Here is a 20,605-nt window from a genome sequence, read left to right on the forward strand (position 1 = left end):
TTGAATCTAAGAAAAAAATTAACCTGCAAGAGTTCTTCATCTTTGGGTGCAAGCAAAAAATAAGGGAGTTTGACTCATTGGTTTAATGGTTTACAAATAGCTTGGGCTTGTTTTCTCACTTTGTTGATGGTGTCTTCTGTCATGCAGTTTAACACACATATGTGTTTGTGTATGCTCAGTCACGCAGTCATGTCTGACTCTTTTTGACCTCATGGACTATAGCCCACCTGGTTCCTCTGTCCATGGAATTTCCCAGGCAAGAATACTGCAGTGGTTTGTCATTTCCCATTCCAGGGGATCTTCCTGATCCAGGGATCAAACCCATGTTTCTTGTGTCTCCTGAACTGGCAGGCAGACTCTTTACCACTACACCACCTGGGAAGCCCTTTAACATACACTAGATCGTCATATATGTTGCCAAATAAGCAATCCTTTCCTCTCTGGTATATACTTTTTGTATTTCCAAGAAACTCTGTCCTTACTCCAAAAATGTTCATCTACATTTCCTTCTAGAAGCCTTAACATTTTACTGTGCACATTTAGGTCTTCAATCTGTCTGCAATTTGTTGGACTGCAAGGAGATCAAACCAGTCAATCCTAAAGGAAATCCATCCTTAATATTCATTGGAAGGACTGATGCTGAAGCTGAAGCTCCAATACTTTGGATACCTCATATAACAAGCTAACTCATTGGAAAAGACCCTAATGTTGGGAAAGATTGAGGCAAAAGAAGGAAGGGGTGGAAGAGGATGAGATGGTTAGCTAGCATCACCAAATCAACAGACATGAATTTGAGCAAACTCTAGGAGACAGTGAAGGACAGGGGAGCCTGGCATGCTGCAGTCCATGGGATCCCAAAGAACAGACAAGACTTAGCAACTGAACAATAAATGAAAAGAAATCTCCTTCTCTCTCTTCTATTTGGAAACCCAAATGCCCAGTGAAGTTAGGAAAAGATTCTCAACCATACTGTGAATTGGAAAGCGCAAATTAAAATGAGAAAGATCCATTTCAGATGGATAAAATTTAGTTTTAAAAATTGATAATAGGGGGGTTCAGAATGGGGAACACATGTATACCTGTGGTGGATTCATTTTGATATATGGCAAAACCAATACAATATTGTAAAGTTAAAAAATAAAATAATAAAAAAAAATTGATAATAGCAAATGTTGAAGAAGATGTAGGGAAACAAAAATCACCCTTGCAGGCAGAGTAAAAGCCAGTCTGCTCATTTGGTGCAGGTAGAGTCTTGCTCCTTGGAAGAAAAGTTATGACCAATCTAGTTCAGTTTAGTTCAGTCACTCAGTCATGTCCAAATCTTTGCGACCCCATGGACCACAGCATGCCAGGCCTCCCTGTCCATCACCAACTCCCGGAGTTTACCCAAACTCATGTCCATCGAGTCGGTGATGCCATACAACTATCTCATCCTCTGTCATCCCCTTCTCCTCCCGCCTTCAACTTCCCAGCATCAGGGTCTTTTCCAATGAGTCAGCTCTTTGCATCAGGTGGCCAAAGTATTGGAGTTTCAGCTTCAACATCAGTCCTTCCAATGAACACTCAGGACTGATCTCCTTTAGGATGGATTGGTTGGACCTTCTTGCAATCCAAGGGACTCTCAAGAGTCTTCTCCAACACCACAGTTCAAAAGCATCAATTCTTCGGTGCTCAGCTTTCTTTATAGTCCAACTCTCACATCCATACATTACTACTGGAAAAACCACAGCCTTGACTAGATGGACCTTTGTTGGCAAAGTAATGTCTCTGCTTTTGAATATGCTATCTAGGTTGGTCATAACTTTCCTTCCAAGGAGTAAGCATCTTTTAATTTCATGGCTGCAGTCACCATCTGCAGTGATTTTGGAGCCCAAAAAAATAAAGTCAGCCACTGTTTGTACTGTTTTCCCCATCTATTTGCCATGAAGTGATGGGACCAGATGCCATGATCTTAGTTTTCTGAATGTTGAGCTTTAAGCCAACTTTTTCACTCTCCTCTTTCACGTTCATCAAGAGGCTCTTCAGTTCTTCACTTTCTGCCATAAGGGTGGTATCATCTGCATATCTGAGGTTAATGATATTTCTCCCAGCAATCTTGATTCCAGCTTGTGCTTCATCCCGCCCAGCGTTTCTCATGATGTATCTGAATATAAGTTAAATAAGCAGGGTGACAATATACAGCCTTGACGTAGTCCTTTTCCTATTTGGAACCAGTCTGTTTTTCCATGTCCAGTTCTAACTGTTGCTTCCTGACCTGCACACAAGTTTCTCCTGTATAGCAAGTCAGGTGGTCTGGTGTTCCCATCTCTTTCAGAATTGTCCACAGTTTATCATGATCCCCACAGTCAAAGGCTTTGGCATAGTCAATAAAGCAGAAATAGATGTTTTTCTGGAACTCTCTTGCTTTTTTGATGATCCAACGCATGTTGGCAATTTGATCATTGGTTCCTCTGCCTTTTCTAAATCCAGCTTGAATATCTTGAAGTTCACGGTTCACATATTGCTGAAACCTGGCTTGGAGAATTTTGAGCATTACTTTGCTAGCGTGTGAGATGAGTGCAATTGTGCAGTAGTTTGAGCATTCTTTGGCATTGCCTTTCTTTGGGATTGGAATGAAAACTGACCTTTTCTAGTCCTGCGGCCATTGCTGAGTTTTCTAAATTTGCTGGCATATTGAGTGCAGCACTTTAACAGCATCACCTTTTAGGATTTGAAATAGCTCTACTGGAATTCCATCACCCCCACTAGCTTTGTTCATAGTGGTGCTTCCTAAGGCCCACTTGATTTCATATTCCAGGATGTCTGACTCTAGGTGAGTGATAACACCATCGTGATTATCTGGGTCATGAAGATCTTTTTGTTTCTTCTGTGTATTCTTGCCACCTCTTCTTAATATCTTCTGCGTCTGTTAGGTCTATACCATTTCTGTCCTTTATTGTGCCCATCTTTGCATGGAATGTTCCCTCGGTATCTCTAATTTTCTTGAAGAGATCTCTAGTCTTTCCCATTCTATTATTTTCCTCTATTTCTTTGCAATGATCACTGATGAAGGCTTTCTTATCTCTCCTTGCTATTCTTTTGGAACTCTGCATTCAAATGGGTATATCTTTCCTTCTCTCCTTTGATTTTTGACTCTCTTCTTTTCACAGCTATCTGTAAGCCCTCCTCAGACAGCCATTTTGCTTTTTTTCATTTCTTTTTATTGGGAATGGTCTTGATCCCTGTCTTCTGCACAATGTCATGAACCTCCATCCATAGTTCATCAGGCACTCTGTCTATCAGATCTAGTCCCTTAAATCTATTTGTCACTTTCATTGTATAATCATAAGGGATTTTATTTAGGTCATACCTGAATGGTCTAGTGGTTTTCCCCACTTTCGTCAATTTAAGTCTGAATTTGGCAATAAGGAGTTTATGATCTGAGTGACAGTCAGCTCCCGGTCTTGTTTTTGCTGACTGTATAGAACTTCTCCATCTTTGGCTGCAAAGAATATAATCAGTCTGATTTCGGTGTTGGCCATCTGGTGATGTCCATGTGTAGAGTCTTCTCTAGTATTGTTGGAAGAGGATGTTTGCTATGACCAGTGCATTCTCTTGGCAAAACTCTATTAGCCTTTGTCCTGCTTCATTCTGTATTCCAAGACCAAATTTGCCTGTTACTCCAGGTGTTTCTTGACTTCCTACTTTTGCATTCAAGTCCCCTATAATGAAAAGGACATTGGGTGTTAGTTCTAGAAGGCCTTGTTGGTCTTCATAGAACCGTTCAACTTCAGCTTCTTCAGCATTACTGGTCAGGGCATAGACTTGGATTACTGTGATACTGAATGGTTTGCCTTGGAAATGAACAGAGATCATGCTGTCATTTTTGAGTCTGCATCCAAGCACTGCCTTTTGGACTCTTTTGTTGACCATGATGGCTACTCCATTTCTTTTAAGGGATTCCTGCCCACAGTAGTAGATATAATGGTCATCTGAGTTAAATTCACCCATTCCAGTCCATTTTAGTTCGCTGATTCCTAGAATGTAGATGTTCACTCTTGCCATCTCCTGTTTGACCACTTCCAATTTGCCTTGATTCATGGACCTAACATTCCAGGTTCCTATGCAATATTGCTCTTTACAGCCTTGGACCTTGCTTCTATCACAGTCACATCCACAACTGGGTGGTGTTTTCACTTTGGCTCCGTCCCTTCATCCTTTCTGGAGTTATTTCTCCACTGGTCTCCAGTAGCATATTGGGCACCTACCCACCTTGGGGGGGGGTTCATCTTTCATTGTCCCATCTTTTTGCCTTTTCATACTATTCATGGGGTTCTTAAGGCAGGAACACTGAAGTGGTTTGCCATTCCCTTCTCCAGTGGACCACATTTTGTCAGAACTCTCCACCATGACCTGACCATCTTGGGTGTCTCTATATGGCATGGCTTAGTTTCATTGAATTAGACAAGGCTGTGGTCCATGTGATCAGCTTGGCTAGTTCTCTGTGACCAACCTAGACAGCATATTAAAAAGCAGAGACATTACTTTGCTGACAAAGGTCTGTCTAGTAAAAGCTGTGGTTTTTCCAGTAGTCATGTATGGATGTGAGAGTTGGACTATAAAAAAGCGGAGAGCCAAAGAATTGATGCTTTTGAACTGTGGTGTTGGAGAAGACTCTTGAGAGTCCCTTGGACTGCAAGGAGATCAAACTAGTCAATTCTAAAGGAGATCAGTCCTGAATATTCTTTGGAACAACTGTTGCTGAAGCTGAAACTCCAATACTTTGGTCATCTGATGTGAAGAACTGACTCATTGGAAAAGACCCTGATGCTGGGAAAGATTGAAGGCAGGAGGAGAAGGGGATGACAGAGGATGAGATGGTTGGATGGCATCACCGACTCAATGGACATGAGTTTGAGCAAGCTCCGTGAGTTGGTGGTGGACCGGGAAACCTGACGTGCTGCAGTTCCTAGGGTCGCAAAGAGTTGGACACGACTGAGAGACTGAAGTGAACTGAACTGAGAGATGGGCATTACCTCTGACGTGATCATTCCACTTCTCTGTACTGACCCTCGACCGCTAATTCTCAGTACTGGCTGCACAACCGAAACCAAATCGGAGGAAGGACCCAGATGTCTGCATTGCTTTTTAAAGCTCCCAAGGTGGTTGTTTGAAACCTCTGGCCTAGAGAAGCTCCTACTCGTGTGCACATGGATGCGTGTACAAGGCTGGCTGGTGCAGTGCTACATATAATAGTGAGAAACTGCAAACAGCCTGGATGTTCCCAATTAGTCTTCAGAAGCTGAGATGAATGCATATGTATTAACACAGATAAATCTCAAAACCACAACGAAGAGCCAGTTTAAAAGGGTTCAGCACAACATAATGTAAACTTAACATATAAACAATACAATTTCTGGTTTATGATACAGACACATAAGATACAGTATAAAGACACAAATGGGGAAGGTGTAAGTCAATAGCCTTCGTCAAGAAAGAAGAAGGAAAACAGAATTAAAAAAGCAGAGGGCAGAGAAAGCTTTGGGTGCATCTAATATTTTATTCTCTATTTCCTATAATATTCCATATGTTTGAAAGAATATATCACAATCTTTAAAAAAGCCACAGATGAATTATTGTGGCTATTAAAAGGATAAGTTGGAATTTTATGACTGTCATGGAAAGACATCCAAAATTGATTGTGAAGTTAAAAAGAGATTTATGACGAGTATACACAGTATGATCCTACTTATATCAAATATATATTTATATTGGCATGTTTATAGTATATAAATACAATAAACAGGCAGAGATTCCTATAATTTGAGGTATTTATTTGAATTTGGAGGGATATATACCAAACTTATCTCTGAGGAGAGAAGTGAAATTGTTTAACTTATATAATAATCAAGTATTATCAGAAAAAAAAAGAACAATTTTTATTAAAACAAAACCCAAAACACTCTAGTGGAAATCAGGAGACTTGAGCTCCAAGCTCTCCAGACTCCACTTCTTCTCTCTTCTTATTTTGCAGGTAACAAGTGCATACAGTAAACAATCCAAATCACGAAAAAGAGTAAATAATAGAAAGTAAGTCTCCTTCCAGTCCCTGACCTTTAGTTTAGTCCCCTCCCCTTAGGCAGCCACTGTAGCCATATTCTCATGTCCCTGCCAGACATGGTCTATTTACAAGCAGACATGTATGTATTGATACATCATTCCTTATGTATACACACACACTTGAATCACACCAGACTATACAGCCTTGTCTTTGGAGGAGTGGCTATCAGATGGGAGTGTGTACCCTAATACTTGCTCGATTTCGTGATACCCCTCACATTCTGCCTGTGAGGCCGGGCTGTATGGCACATGTGTGGTATATTCACGCATGCTTCAGTTGCTTCAGTCGTGTCTGACTTTTAGAGACCCCATGGACTATAGCCCGCCAGCCTCCTCTGTCCATGGGATTCTCCAGGCAAGAATACTGGAGTGGGTTGCCATGCCCTCCTCCAGGGGATCTTCCCAACCCAGGGAAGATCAAACCCAGGTTTCTTCCGTCTCCTGCATTGCAGGTGGATTCTTTACCACTGAGCCACCAAGGAAGCCCTATGGCACATATTTTCTTTTAAATAGCATGAGAATTTGGGGAGAATTTCACAACCCATACTGAAGTGTCACAAACTCAGGACTAGGAATTTCTGGGTTGAAAAATCAGCCTGTAAATATAGGTATAGGCTGACTCTGAAGTTTGGGATCTCCTAACAAAAGATTTTTGTTGACACATTCATTTTCTGAAAAGCACCCTTTTATCACAGCTCTTCCCTAGCTGACGATTGTTCAATGATCCCCCATTAATCATAAACTAAAGCTTGAACTCTCAGCTAGTATTCAGGGCCTCAAAATGCCCTTTCCCTGCCTGGCCCACCACAACCAGGCCCCCTCCTTTCACATTCATAACCCCTCCTCCGCTGTCTTGGGCTTCCCCGCCTCTTCTACGTCTGATCGTCTCTGCCTTCCGGATTCCAGGAATTAGAAGATAACTGAATTGGAAGGTCACTCATTCAACAAGCACTCTCTAAGCACCTACTATATGCCAGGTTCTAAGCAATCTGCCCACAACAGGTGACTTGGTCACACATAAGTGCCTCTCTCAGATTTTTGTACCAAGCTGATACTCAGGTGCTTCTCTATCTCAGGAGTCAGGCAGCTCATTCCACCAATAGACTGTCAGTTTTTCAGAAGATCCTGCTACTCTTTTTGTCTCCACTCCCAGTGCTATTCTGCCTGTGTAGGATCTAGAACTAAAGAGACACCCTTGTTCTGGCCACTGTCTCTAACATGCAGCTGAAGCCAGGCAGCCTCATCAGAGCCACACACCACATGTCTGTATCTGTATGTTAGTTGCTCAGTCATGTCCAGCTCTTTAAGACCCCATAGACTGTAGCCCATCAGGCTCCTCTGTCCACGGATTCTCCAGGCAAGAATACTGGAGTGGGTTGCCATTTCCTTCTCCAGGGGACTTTCCCGACCCAGGGATCAAACCCGGGTCTCCCCCATTGCAGGCAGACGCTTTACCGTCTGAGTTACTAGGGAAGCCCAACACACCACTTGGGTGGACCTGTTTCAGGCATACAGTCCACAAAATCCCCAGGCGTTATCCTAAGTACCCCAATCAAATCAAGTTCAGCACCTCCACACTTGTGCAGCTGCATTTTTTGAATAGTGAGCCTTACATCAAACCTTGTGAGATCTTTTTGGACCCTGGTAGGTGGCTCAGTGGTAAAGAATCTGCCTGCCAATGCAGGATATGCAGAAGACCTGGGTTTGATCCCTGGGTTGAGAAGATCCCCTGGAGGAGGAAATGGCAACCCACTCCAGTATTCTTGCCTGGAGAATACCATGGATAGAGGAGCCTGGTGGGCTAGAGTTTATGGGGTCTCAAAGAGTTTAACATGACTGAATGAGTGCGCACACACACACCCTTGCCCATGAATTCATAATCATTGCCAAGTTGCTATCTCCATTCCTTGTGTGTGACCCCTTGACCTCCTCTGACCAAGGCAGGTATAAAATGAGTGAGGGGACAAGGCTGAAGGCGGAGCCCTAGAACACACCACTGGGGGGCTTCCCCTTGCTTGACTCGGGCCCACTGGCCCTGTCCTCTTGGGGCCTGACACACTCCAGGGCCCCATGCCAGTTCTAGGGCCCTGATCCTGGCACCCAGCCTGGCCCGCCTCCCCACCCAGATCCAAACAAGAAAGGCTGAAGAACGTGCCCAGGGTGACCGAGTCATCCACCCTAGGCCTGCCCACTGAGTGAATGACAGTGACCACAAAAACTTGCACGAGAAAACAAAACGTTCAAAAAAAAAATTTTTTTTAAACACAGCACAATAAATTCTAAGCAGCCACAATGCGGCTACCAATGTCATCTAAGGTGACACAATGTGGTCACCAATGTCATCAGGGTGGAGTTTCACTTCTGGGTGCCCAGTTTCAAGCCATTTTTACTAAAACGTTCATCTGCTCACTGTACAAACCCACCCAGAACGCTAGGTGCCGAGCAAAGAGCGGGGCTGGGGGTTGGTGATGAATGAGATCCAGTCCCTGTCTTGGAGAGCTCACAGTCTGATGAGGGAGGCGGACTCAAAAACAAAATGAGCAGTTCCAGGACAGACCGAGGCACATGCAGGGTGCTGCGGTGTAATCCTGACTGGGGCTCCCAGGGAGGGCTTCCTGGAGAAGGTGGTGTCTGGAGTGAGAGATGAAGGCCTGGCAGCCAAGAGAAGGCAGAGAGTGGGAAGAGCAGGCACTCTAGTCAAACAGGGCCTTGTGCAAGGGCCTGAGGCCCAGACAGAAGGGGAGTCACAAGATTTGCCACAGTGCGACAGGGTTCGAGCAAGGCCAGAGGCCACGTCCAAAAGGTGACTCAGGGCCTTGAGGCTGCCTAAGGCGGGTGGATGCAACATTAAGTATCACTGAGCCAGACAGAGGGGGGGTAAGTCACAAGGCCCAGGACACAGCGGGCACAGGTGCACCCTGCTGCCTTCCAACCACAGGGATGGAGGAGGCGATGCCCAGGGATGGACCGCAGGGCTTGGGCACACTGCCAGGGCCACGTCCTGGTGAAGGAAGAGGGCGGATTGAGCACCAGGAGAAGAGCGGGAAAATGAAGGGGGAATCAATGACAGGAAGACCCGTGGTCTGGGGTGAAGGGAAGCATAGAGACGGGGGTGGAGGTGGGGCACTCTGGGTATGAAGCAACAGAAGACCTCCCCCAAAGGCTGCCCAGACACCCCGAGCAGCAGACTCCCTGCTGAACACAGAGACTTCTTCATGGCAGTGAAATAAGCTGTGACATTTAATGTAAGGGACTGCTGCCAACAGCACACGATGAAGTGACTTTCCACAAAGGGATAATTGAGGCTCCATGCAGGAGGGTTATTCCCGTGCAAGGAGCTGACCGGCTAGTACTGAGGCTCAGGCCTCCCCCATCGGGGGCTCAGGCCCAGAGGGTGCCCTGAGCACATGACACTACCTGTCCACTGCTCCACGCGGATGCAGCCAGGCAGCCTGGGGGTGACCTTCAGAGCCGCCTACCCTGCCCCACGCCACATCCACAGAGCCGGGCACACAGGTGCACTGCCAGGTAACATCCGGGCCTCCACCTCTCAGCTCCAGGCCACAGTCCCTGCCATGCCCACTTCTCACCAGGTGGGTCTATGCCTCTTCCCTGGTGTCCTATCATGGAACTAGCACCTGCCTCTGACCCTGCCTGCCACTCCTCCAGGCTCCCACCCCAAGGACTCACAAGAAGGCTGTTTGTGGAGCCCGCCTCCCCTGGAATGGACTCTGCTCGTGGAGACTGGTGGCTGGACCTGGGGGCGGGGGTATTTTTCCGACACCTCCTCGATTGACCTTTAATTACACTGTTTGCCCAGCTCCCCAAACCATTAACTTCCACCTCACAGCAATTGCACATCAATTAATGGAGGGCCTGCTCTGAGCTCCAGCTCCTCAACACAATTAAGCGTGACAGTCCACAAATAAGAAAGAACTGAAGAATTAATTAAGGTCTAAACAAATTAATTACCAGTCCCCAATCAATTCCAATGCCAGCACACATGCTCCTGGGCTCACCGGCTTTCCTAACATCTCCACATATAAATAGAAAGTGAGATTTCCCACATGATTGCTGTTCTAGACCAGGGCACGGCGAGGCTCCGAAACCACCTTGAGGGAGAGAATTGGCTGCAGTGAGTGTCCTTGGGGCTTCCCACGTACTCAGCACACACTCACGCACACACATCAGTCACACACATGTGTGCACAGCCCTAGCTGAAAAATGAGGGGAGAACTGGTGGAGTGCTCCAGGTGGCAGAGTGCTCCAGGTGGCAGAGTGCTCCTGGTGGCAGAGTGTCTGGGGCTTGGCACACCCAGGGAAGACCTGAGGTGACTGTCACGGAGGCCCCCACGGGGAAGGGCCGAAGCTCTGGCCTGATGCCAGAGAGGGGTGGGTGCGGCATGAATCAGGCGTCCTGTGCCCAGTCTCGAACCTCTCTCCTGGGCAGCAGTGGGGCACCTCCGGACTTCAAGGTGGATCAGGACAGGGCAAAGCAGTGGAAAGAAGCAGCTGGCCCCAAGAGCTTCCTTGCTCCCCAGAGCCTGAGTCCCCAGCCCACCCAGGGGAGAGGAGGGAGGGATGTGGCCGCTGAGCACAGGGCACCTGGGCCCTCTCAGGACCCTCTCTCACCCTGAATGGGAGACCCTCTGCTGCTCCACCCTCCCACCCCCACCCTGGCAATCAGGGCTTGATTTGGTCACTTTCACTTGCCTCAACCTGCTCCCCATGTGCACTGAGGGCTCCATGAGTTCTGTCTCTCCATTAGTCCGGGGGTCCAGAGGACCAACAAGCTCTGAGAAGACTTGGTGGCCAGCCGAGAGGTGGACGCCTGGAGGGCCCTAGGCCCTGTCAGTGTGCAGTGGGGCAGACAGGTACTCTGTCTGGCTGGAGGCCCCAGGGGATAAGGTGCAGGAGGCCAAGTGCAGGAACTATTCAGTGGCCTAAGGGGACCAGGGGGCTTTTAAGCCCCTAGGGGGTGAGGTGCAATGCCTGTTTACCCTGAACACTACTGTGTCCGTCTCGGCTAGGGGAGTCAGCAAATGCCATTGCAGGTGGGCCTAGGATGGGCATTGGAGGCCAGAGAGATGGAAGCCCACATGTCGGAGAGGAGAAAAGGGGCAGGGTGTGGAAGGCAGGCACACAGCCAGGACTTGGACAGCAGTCTGAGGAAGCAGGCAGAAAGGGCCCATTGCTGTTAGGATCCTGGTGAGCTAGGACCATCAGGGCTGCAGACCTCACCATGAGCACCCCGTGCAACTGGCTAGGGACGCGCAGGGCTGCAAGACCCTCTGTGACGGCTGGACCAGACTCCGCCCCAGCAATAAGATAGGAGAGGAATTGGCTGGAGCCCAAAGAGGGACAGGTCAGAAAGCCTCGGAAAAGGTCAAACCTGAGAGCAGGGGCCCTTCTCCTGAGGGAGCCCCCAGAGAGGTTAAGACCACTTCCAAGGTCACACAGCAAGATAGCTGGCGGAGCAAGGCTGCAATGGGTCCCAGTAGAGTCCCTATCTGAAGTTTGGCTCAAGGACAGATTACATCTCAGCTGAGACCAAGATCCAGTCCAGTGCAGCTGAGAGCTGCCCCCTCCTCAGGCTGCATCTGACCCCGCAGCTCAGGACGGCGAGGAACACCAGATCGGCCGCTGTGTTCACGCAATTAGGCCCCTTAACAAAGTCAGATCTAAAGAGTTATTCCATTAATGGCCCACACCAGAAATAGCTGAGAGTTCATTAAAAGTGTGGAGTTGCTATAGCAATTATCTGGGTCGGCTGAGGATCAGCCGGGTGGCTGGTCCTGGGAGTTCGTTAGCCTCCGGGCCCAGGAGGAGGTGGGGCTGCTCAACAGTGATCTCTCACCTACTCACAGGGGCTTTTCAGGTGCTTCAAAGCCCTTTCTGAAGAACAGAGCTAGTCTGCGGTCTCATCTGCTCCTCACTCAGCTCAAGGCTGTGGAAAAGTAGGTACTGGTGCCCACATCTTACAGATGGGGAAGCTGAGCCCTGGAGGTGAAGAACAGGGTTGGGACCATGAGCTTGGGTCTCACACCCTGCTCTTCAGACCGAGTCTTGGCACCAGGGAGCTCACGGGACCTCTTGCCCCTTCTGGGCGTGCCCCAGCTTTGTCCTCTGGCATCAGATGGGGGCTCGATGTTGTGGTTCAAACACTTGTTTCTCCTCTTGTACCTTCTCCCCAAATAAACTGTAGGCTTCTTAGGAGCCTGGCTGCGCTTTATGGGATCTCAGGGCCCAGACCTGGGGCATCTATTGTGAATTCATGACTCCAAAACCAGCAAAGGCTCTGCTGAAAGCAAGTGAAAACACCTACACACATACACACGCACGCACACACACACTCACACACACACACACACACACACACCTACCCATCCCTATGATTAGAGGCCCCTGAAACATAAAGGGCTTGGAGCACCAGATTTAGTGGGAGCCTTGAAACTTCTTTTGTGTCAGGAACCCGAGGCCCCTACACCCCTCTCCAAATAATGTCTCTAAAGTTCATGCTTTATAAGCCAAACAAGTGGGATTACAAGGAGATTATATTGAAATAAATTATCAAAATATTTTTTCAATTGTGATACAGTAAATAGATGTGCTTTTAAACTACTGAATTAAAAAAAAAACAAGATCTTTAAGTGGATCTATCAACTTATAATTTGGGGTTAGTGTTAAGCACAAATGGTATTTTTAAGATCTCTGTAACAACTGTAATAGGACATGAAAATACCTGTGATTTCTACTGGGGAGAGTCACGGTCCTGCTTTCTACTGCAATTTGCTGCCTATATTCACAATGGAAGGAAATGTTACATTTCAGTTTGTTGTTTACTTGCTGAGTCATGTCCGACCCTTTTGTGACCCCCTGGACTGTAGCCCACCAGGCTCCTCTGTCTGTGGGCTTTCCCAGGCAAGAACACTGGAGTGGGTTGCCGTTTCCTTCTCTGGGGGATCTTCCCGACCCAGGGATAGAACCTACATCTCCTGCGTTGGCAGGCGGATTCTTTACCCCATCACCCTTTCTTCTACCTGCATACATTTTCCTCCAGTTGCCGAAGGCAGAACTCCCCCCACCTCAGTGTCAAGAGAGGCTTGGAGGGGCCTTCCAGCTCCCCAGAGCCCAGCAGCCCACGTGCCCAGACATCCCTGTGCACACGTGCACAGAAGCTTCTCTCTGTGCAAGGCTTACCTACGGCAGGGAATGGCACAAATCTCTGGACGAGAAGGCGGGTGGCCGGGGTGAACTTGTTGGCTTTCTGAACCAGGACATTAAGGCCCACCTTCGAAAGAGAAAACAGAGAAAGTGTGTGCTGCTGCAGCGGCCTGGGGAGGAAGGGGCAGGCAGGGGAAGAGCAGAGAGTGAGGGCCACCGTCTTGCCCTACAACTGCACCCCAGACCCACATCCTCAGCCCCACCTGAGGCTGCCGAGCCCCAGTGCGGCTCCTTAAAGCATCACTGCCCAGGCGTCCCAGTGAACTGGCCTGGGAGATAGCTACACACACGCACGCAGGCACACAGCCTCCTTGGGGACAGGACAAGAGATGGTAGCATGGTTGCTGTCAGAAGAATATATAAGCTGGAAGTAGGTGAAGTATAGGACGCCCCTCATTCCTACTCAGCTTCTTTTTTTTAACTTTTTATTTTATACTGGACTGTGGGTGTGTGTGTTAAATCGCTTCAGTCGTATCCGACGCTTCTCGACCCAACAGAATAGACCACCAGGCTCTTCTGCCTACGGGATTCTCCAGGCAAGCATGCTGGAGTGGATTGCCATTTCCTTCTCCAGGGGATCTTCCTGAGCCAGGGATCAAACTCGCATTTCTCGTCTCCTGCATTGGCAGGCGGGTTCTTCACCACTAGAGCAGGCTGGGAAGCACGGCTGATGAAGAAAGTTGCGTTGGTTTCAGCTGTATAGTAATGTGATTCAGTTATACATATACATGTATCTATTCTTTTTCAAATTCTTCTCCCATTCAGATTGTTATATAATATTGAGAAGAGTTCCCTGTGCTATATAGTACGACCTTGTTGGTTATCCATTTTAAATATAGCAGTGGGTACATGTCAATCTCCCAGCCCCCCAACCTTTGCCCTCCCTGCCCAGTAGCTGTCAGTTCATTCTCTAAGTCCGTGAACCTTTTCTGTCTTCCAGCGTCTTAAGCACCACATTTCTGGGGTCCCACTGTGAGCCCAGCCATAGGCCTGGCCAGACTGAGAGGGCTCAACACAGGGACACCCATAGGTGACTGGAGAGCTAAGCAGAGCCGCCCAGAGCAGGATGGGGGCTCAGTGGATATCCTGGGCTCAGTGACCACCTTCAGACTCTAGCTCCCTTCACTCAGGCCGGGGCATCTGGGCCTGCCTTGCCTTTGCCATGGGCACTCCCAACTCCAGTCCACCCCCTACACTGACCCTCATCTTCCTAGAACACAGGTTCAATCATATCCACCTCCCCATGGCCTGTGAAAGAACTGCCATCTCCATGCAGCAGTCGTGGCCTTCATAACCTCCCTTCCCACTCCTCCAGCACCCCCTTCTCTCTCTCCACGATCCAGTCGGCTGGTGACCAACACCATCTGCGTTTCCCACCTCAGAGCCTTTGCCCGTGCTGGTCCCTGTGCCCCGAACTCCCTCCTTCCTCTGCTCAGTCCCCGCCTGTCCTGTAAGGCCCACCTCTGCACTCCACCTCCCGTGTCACTGACACTGGGAGTCATTTAACCTTTGTCTGCCTCGGCTTCCTTGTCTGCAAAAAGGAATGATAACATCTGACAGCACCCAGGGCTGCTGTGAGAACGTACGCATAGTGCCTGGCATGAGCCTGGCACATAAGAGGCCTCAGTGAAAGAATCTAGGTAGGAGTGACGTCACCTCTCCCAGCAGAAAGTCACTCCCTTGCACATCACTCCCCTCATCCCCAGCACTCACTACCCTGTGAGTCTGTGAGCCTGGCGCCCCGGCCAGACTGAGGGGGAGGGACTGCGCCTTCCTCACCTTCGGATGTCTGGGCACATAATACAGGCTCAGCAAAGCAGTGGCTGAGGAATAAATGCAAGAAACCAACAAACAAGTGGATGGATGGAGAGACCAGCAACAGCTGGAGGAGGAGCATCCTGGAGAAGGGGGGATTGGGCTGGGGAGGACTCCGGTGGGAAGACAAGCATGAGCACAGACACCGGGAGACAAAAGAGGAGCCTGTGGCCTAGATGAAGGGTGTGTAGAAGCCTCTGCTCCCCCAAACTGAGGCCACAGCCAGGCCTCCCCTGGGGGCCTCCTGGCCTGACAGGACCACGGACAGCCTGCTCTCTGTCTGGTACACCCGGCGGCTCAGCAGGCCACCCTGCACCCGCAGCCCTGGCTCTGGCCTCCACCTTCTGGGTTGTCGGGGAGAGGCAGAGCCTTGGGAAGGCCTCCAGGGCATCAGGGTGGATGCCACAGCAATCAAATCAAGCCATGGCCTGGTGCAAATGGCCCAGACCAGGCTGCAACTGTAAGACCCGGGAAGAGAGCAAGTGCCAGCCCACCAGCCGTGGGCAGCCCAAGACCCCACACCAGGAGCCAGAGTGCTGCCAGGCAAACCCAGCTTGGGCTCTCAGGGGCCTGGCTTCCATTTGAAGCCTCCAGCTGGTGGTCAGAGTCCAATTCTTGTCCTCTCTGTCTGCTCAAGGAGAGGCAGGGAGACGCACGGCAGGTTGGATGCACTTAGGGGGCAGGGCAGTGCAGGTGGGTAGGCTGAGGGGATGCCAGCCCACCCTGGGCCCCGCAACCCTGCTACACAGAGGGAACTCACCAAGGCCAGGTCTCCCCACTCTCAAACAGCAAGTGACTATTTTGGTGACTCAGAAATGGTCACCCCCAAGCCCTCCAAAATACCAGGGGATATGTTCTTACAGAATGCCAGTCTAGAAGGAGGACACAGGCAGACATAAGCGATGAGTAAGAAGGAGGAAAGGGGCAAGTGGAGATACCAGGCCAAGTGCTGAGCGTATCACATGAAACATCTTACTCCAATCCCCACTGCCAGCCTTAGAGACAGGGCATGTTGCTCTTGAACGGATTCAGGGAAGTTCAGGCAGATTCAGAGAGGTGAAGTAACTTTGCTCAAAGATGTCCTAGGTAACGCTAGGACTCAAATCCACAGTCTGCTAATTCCAAAGCTTTGCTCTTGGCCACGGTGCTATTTTCTTTCCAATTGTCTTCTATCTCAGTCAGGAATGTCTGACAGGACATTTTTTTAAATGACCACAAGCCATTTCAGACTGGCTGTCTATAGCGCAAAAGCCTCCCTGAAGAGACCTGGGCTGAGGCCCAGGTGAGCGGAAGGCAGCTGCAGGTAGAGAAGACAGGGCCCCTGAGCCACCTCTTAAACCTGGCAGCTAGAAAACTGAAGGTCTGGGTTCAAAACCCTCTGCATTTGTTTGGAAAGACGCAGGGAGTGCTGGAGGAATGGGGAGCAGGAGAAGCCAGCAGGGAGCTGGAGCCCTTCCCGAGGCAGCCTTCTGGGGACAGGCCGGGCTGGCGGTGGGGGAGGGCAGGAAGGAATAGGGGCCACTGGCTGGAGCAAACACTCAGACTTGCCTGCTCCCTCAACCCTTCCCCACACTTGGCTGACCAGCTGACGGTGCTTCCCAGAGGCTAGGATTAGCACAGCTCAGAATGGTGACCCAGCCTGTCTCCCCCAGGGAGGGGGCTGGGACCAGAGAGCTTTGGTATATGTAGTTGCAAGCTCGCTAGGAACCCATGAAGTCACTCTGACCACTCATCGAGGATGGGCCTGGTGGCAAGAAGGCATGAATACAGGTGAGGCCTCGACCCAGACCTTATTGTCCCAGCAATCAGGATGGCCACAGTCTGGGAAGGAACCAGGGTGGGCTGCAGACTGGGGGTTGGGAGCCCGTCTGTTCTGGTTCCTCGGGGACCCTTTGGCCTGGAACATTTGGTAGAGCCCATTAAAATTAAAAAGCCAAGTGGCTGATGGCTCTGAATGCCAGCTCACTTTCTCTGGCATGGTGGGTCCTGTTTAAGGGAACCAGCTGGCATTAATGGCACACAACTCATCACGAACAGCAGCTAGCGATCAGAAAAATCTGAGCTAATAATCGGGTTCGGGAAAGATAATGAGATATGGAACAGTCACTGCTGAGGGTCCCCCAGGGTTTGTTTTAACAGCCTCCAGATAAACCACAAAATAGAAATTAACCAAACAGGGGCTCCATTTTGGTGGAGGGGAGCACAAATAGGATGGGGATTTTGTATAAGAATTCCCCATGGGGCCAGCCGCAGGGGGCCTGGGAGAAGCCAGAGCCCAGGACCCGTGGACAGCATGTTGGGCTGAGAGAACAGGGGACCTACCTCTCTCCAAGCTCTGCTCCCAGGAGGCTGGATTTGCCATGGGCAGCTGAGAGCGCAGGAGGGGAAGGAGGGAAGTCTGGCAAACCCCCACAGTGGAGATAAATGCTGACCGGCACCAAGAACTGGGGAGGGGTGGGAGACCCACGTCCCAAGACCTTCAGTGTCTTCGGGGAACACAGCTGATAACTGTCTCCTTGAGTAGGAGGGGCCTTCCAGGCCAACACCAGCCTAGCTTCTGCGAGGCCAGAGATGAGACACCGGATGGGATTGGAACAATGCCTGTGTCCTCCACTCCAGCCCACTGACCCCCTGCAGGATGCCTCTATCTCCATGAGCTTCAGGCACTCCACCTGCACACACAGCAAATGAGGGTCATCTTGATCTTCCTCACCCACATCCTGTCTGCTTCTCCCATTCCCAGCTCAGCTCTTCAAGCCAGAATCTTAGGGGTCTACCTGGACAGGAGCCTCTGCTACCCGACACCCAGCTCTGTCTGCTGGGTGTCTTAAGTACAGCTATTTCTCTCTCTCTCTGCTCCCACCATTTAGCTCAAACACCCATCACTTCTCCCTGGACAACTGCCCACCTCCTAACTGGGCTCCCAATTTGCACTCTTGACCCTTCTAATCCACAGCAGCCAGAGTGGAATCAACACACGTAAGTCTCTCAGTGGTTTCACTGCATTTAAGCCCCACACGGCCCTACCTGACCACCTGGCCATGCTTGCAAGGCTCCGGTAACCTCAGCCCCGCCCTGCTCCTCCAATGAGCCAGTTCCCTCCCTCCTTCTCTCCCACCTTTTCTCGCAAGCCCTGCCCTCTTTCGGCTTCCTCACTTTTCCGCTTGAACATCAGGCCCTCAGAGAGGCCTCCTCTTCACTCAGGGCTCCCCTTTTACAGCCTCTGACAAAACCTGGAGCTCTTCTTTCCACATACCTATCACAGTCCCTAAGTACATTCATTTACTTCTTAAAATGTTGGGAATCAAAGTAACACGTGTGTATTATTTAAAACAGAATTATATGGAAATATTTTTATCTGTGGACACTTTACTAAACATCCGTCTCTCCCCATAGGCCCTAAAGTGCTGGGCACAGGGCTTGTGTACACTCTTATTCTTCATGGAATTTCTGGTGCCTGATGAAATGAGTAGGTGCTTCATAAATGTTTCTAGATAAATCAAGTGACTGATTTCTGAAGCAGAGAAAAAAAAAAAAAAGAGCCGCAAATGAGACTTGCCTTGTGCAGCCACTGCTGTCCACCTCGGCAAACACAGCTCTATGGGGCCAGGTGCACCTGCAGGTCTAAGACCACCTGAGTGGATGGTATATCCACTCTGCCAGGAGGAGGGGCTTTGAGGGGGCATGCCCCCTCCCCCAGGGATATGAAGGTTTCTGAGAAAGGGGATGCCCAACTGAGCCCTTAGGGAGGGTAGGAGGCAGCCAGGTAAGAAGGGAGGGGGACTCTGCAGGCTGCAGAAACATGAAATACCAGGTTGTCTGCAGCCAGTTCTGCAGACTAACGGCACCTGCCATAAGGGTCCAAGGCACCCTGGAGGACAATAGACGGGGCATGTCTGAAAGGAGGGATGGCATGAGGTCAGAATTTAGGATCTACTTCTGGGTGGTGGATAATAAAATAACCAAGTGGTCATACAACCAAGTATGACAGTTGGACCATAAAGAAGGCTGAGCGCTCAAGAATTGTTGCTTTTGAACTATGGTGTTGGAGAAGACTCTTGAGAGTCCCTTGGACTGCAAGATCAAATCAGTCAATTCAAAAGCAAATCAACCCTGAACATTCATTGGAAGGACTGATACTGAAGCTGAAGCTCCAATACTTTGGCCACTTGATGGGAAGGGCTGACTCATTGGAAAAGACCCTGATGTTGGGAAAGGTTGAAGGGAGGAGAAGAAGGGGATGACAGAGGATGAGACAGTTGGATGGATCACCAACTCAATGGACATGAGTTTGAGCAAGCTCTGGAAGACGGTGAAGGACAGGGAAGCCTGGCGTGCTTCAGTCCATGGGGTCGCAAAGAGTCGGACACCACTGAGTGACTGAACAACAGCAACGAAGTGGTCAGGGGTTTCTTCTGGCCCTGGTGGAGCAACGGCTGGAACAGGTCAAGGAATGGCTGAGGTACCAAAATTGCCCACCAGAGGGCGTGCATTGATTCAATAGAATAAAATCTTGATAGCAAGCAGTGGACCCTGAGCCTCTATGGAGGTCAGTTTGTCCTGCAACCCCAATCAGGCTGTTTCTTGGCAACACGTTCAGGAGCAAAGGGCCAAGGTGGCCAGGACAGAGTTGTGCACAGGTTCAAATACCAGTCAGCTCCAGCCACAGCTGTGTAGCTTCTTTGCTAGCAATAGTGACCAACACTGACCCCTGAACCATGCCCCACAGGAACCTGCTGGCCACTTGCTGGAAAACCAGTTATATCAGACCCCTTCTGTCTAGGAAGGGACAACAACTTGTCCTCCCCAGGATAGATGTGGAGCCAATATCTGCGTCAGACTTGTCCCTGCCAGCATCACCATCTGCAGGCTTCCAGAACACTTCAGATTCTGATACAGGGTCCATACAATGGGCCCTCCAACCTGGAAGCCACACAGAGTGACAGAAGAGAGGCAAGAGTCTGGTCTGGATTCCCAGGCTGTTGGTCTCCTAACTCCAACAGGCTCAGAGAAGAGTATCTGGGCCTGAGCTACACCCTGGACCACAGAGGACACCCAGAGCTATACCCTGGATCGCAGATCATACCCTAAGCTACACTCTGGACCATGAGGACATCCTGAGCTACATCCAGAGCTACACCCTGGACTGCAGAGGACACCCAGAGCTACACCCTGGACCTCAGAGGACACCCTGAGCTACGCCCTGGACCACAGAGGACACCCTGAGCTACACACAGGACCACAGAGGACACCCAGAGCTACACCCTGGACCTCAGAGGATACCCTGAGCTACACCCTGGACCACAGAGGACACCCAGAGCTACACACGGGACCACAGAGGACACCCAGAGCTACACCCAGAGCTACCCCTGGACCACAGAGGTCACCCAGAGCTACACCCTGAGCTACACCCTGAGCTACACCCTGAGCTTACCCTGGACCTCAGAGGACACCCTGAGCTATACCT

At 49.8% G+C, this 20,605-nt stretch overlaps 1 protein-coding gene across 3 annotated transcripts in view; it reads right to left on the minus strand.

Moving 5' to 3' along the window:
- SFXN5 (sideroflexin 5) overlaps window positions 1-20,605 on the minus strand; it is a 130,357-nt gene that overhangs the window by 34,632 nt on the left and 75,120 nt on the right. For 2 of the 3 annotated variants that reach the window (XM_070379804.1, XM_005901331.3), the window contains exon 10: window positions 13,300-13,390. In XM_070379804.1, the coding sequence (XP_070235905.1) occupies window positions 13,300-13,390 (91 nt within the window). Of the gene's footprint in view, window positions 1-12,784; window positions 12,896-13,299; window positions 13,391-20,605 lie in introns of those variants that run through there. The other variant, XM_070379805.1, reaches the window with a different exon arrangement.

The sequence above is a fragment of the Bos mutus genome, chromosome 11 (genome assembly GCF_027580195.1).
Source record: "Bos mutus isolate GX-2022 chromosome 11, NWIPB_WYAK_1.1, whole genome shotgun sequence".
Taxonomy (NCBI): Eukaryota; Metazoa; Chordata; class Mammalia; order Artiodactyla; family Bovidae; genus Bos; species Bos mutus.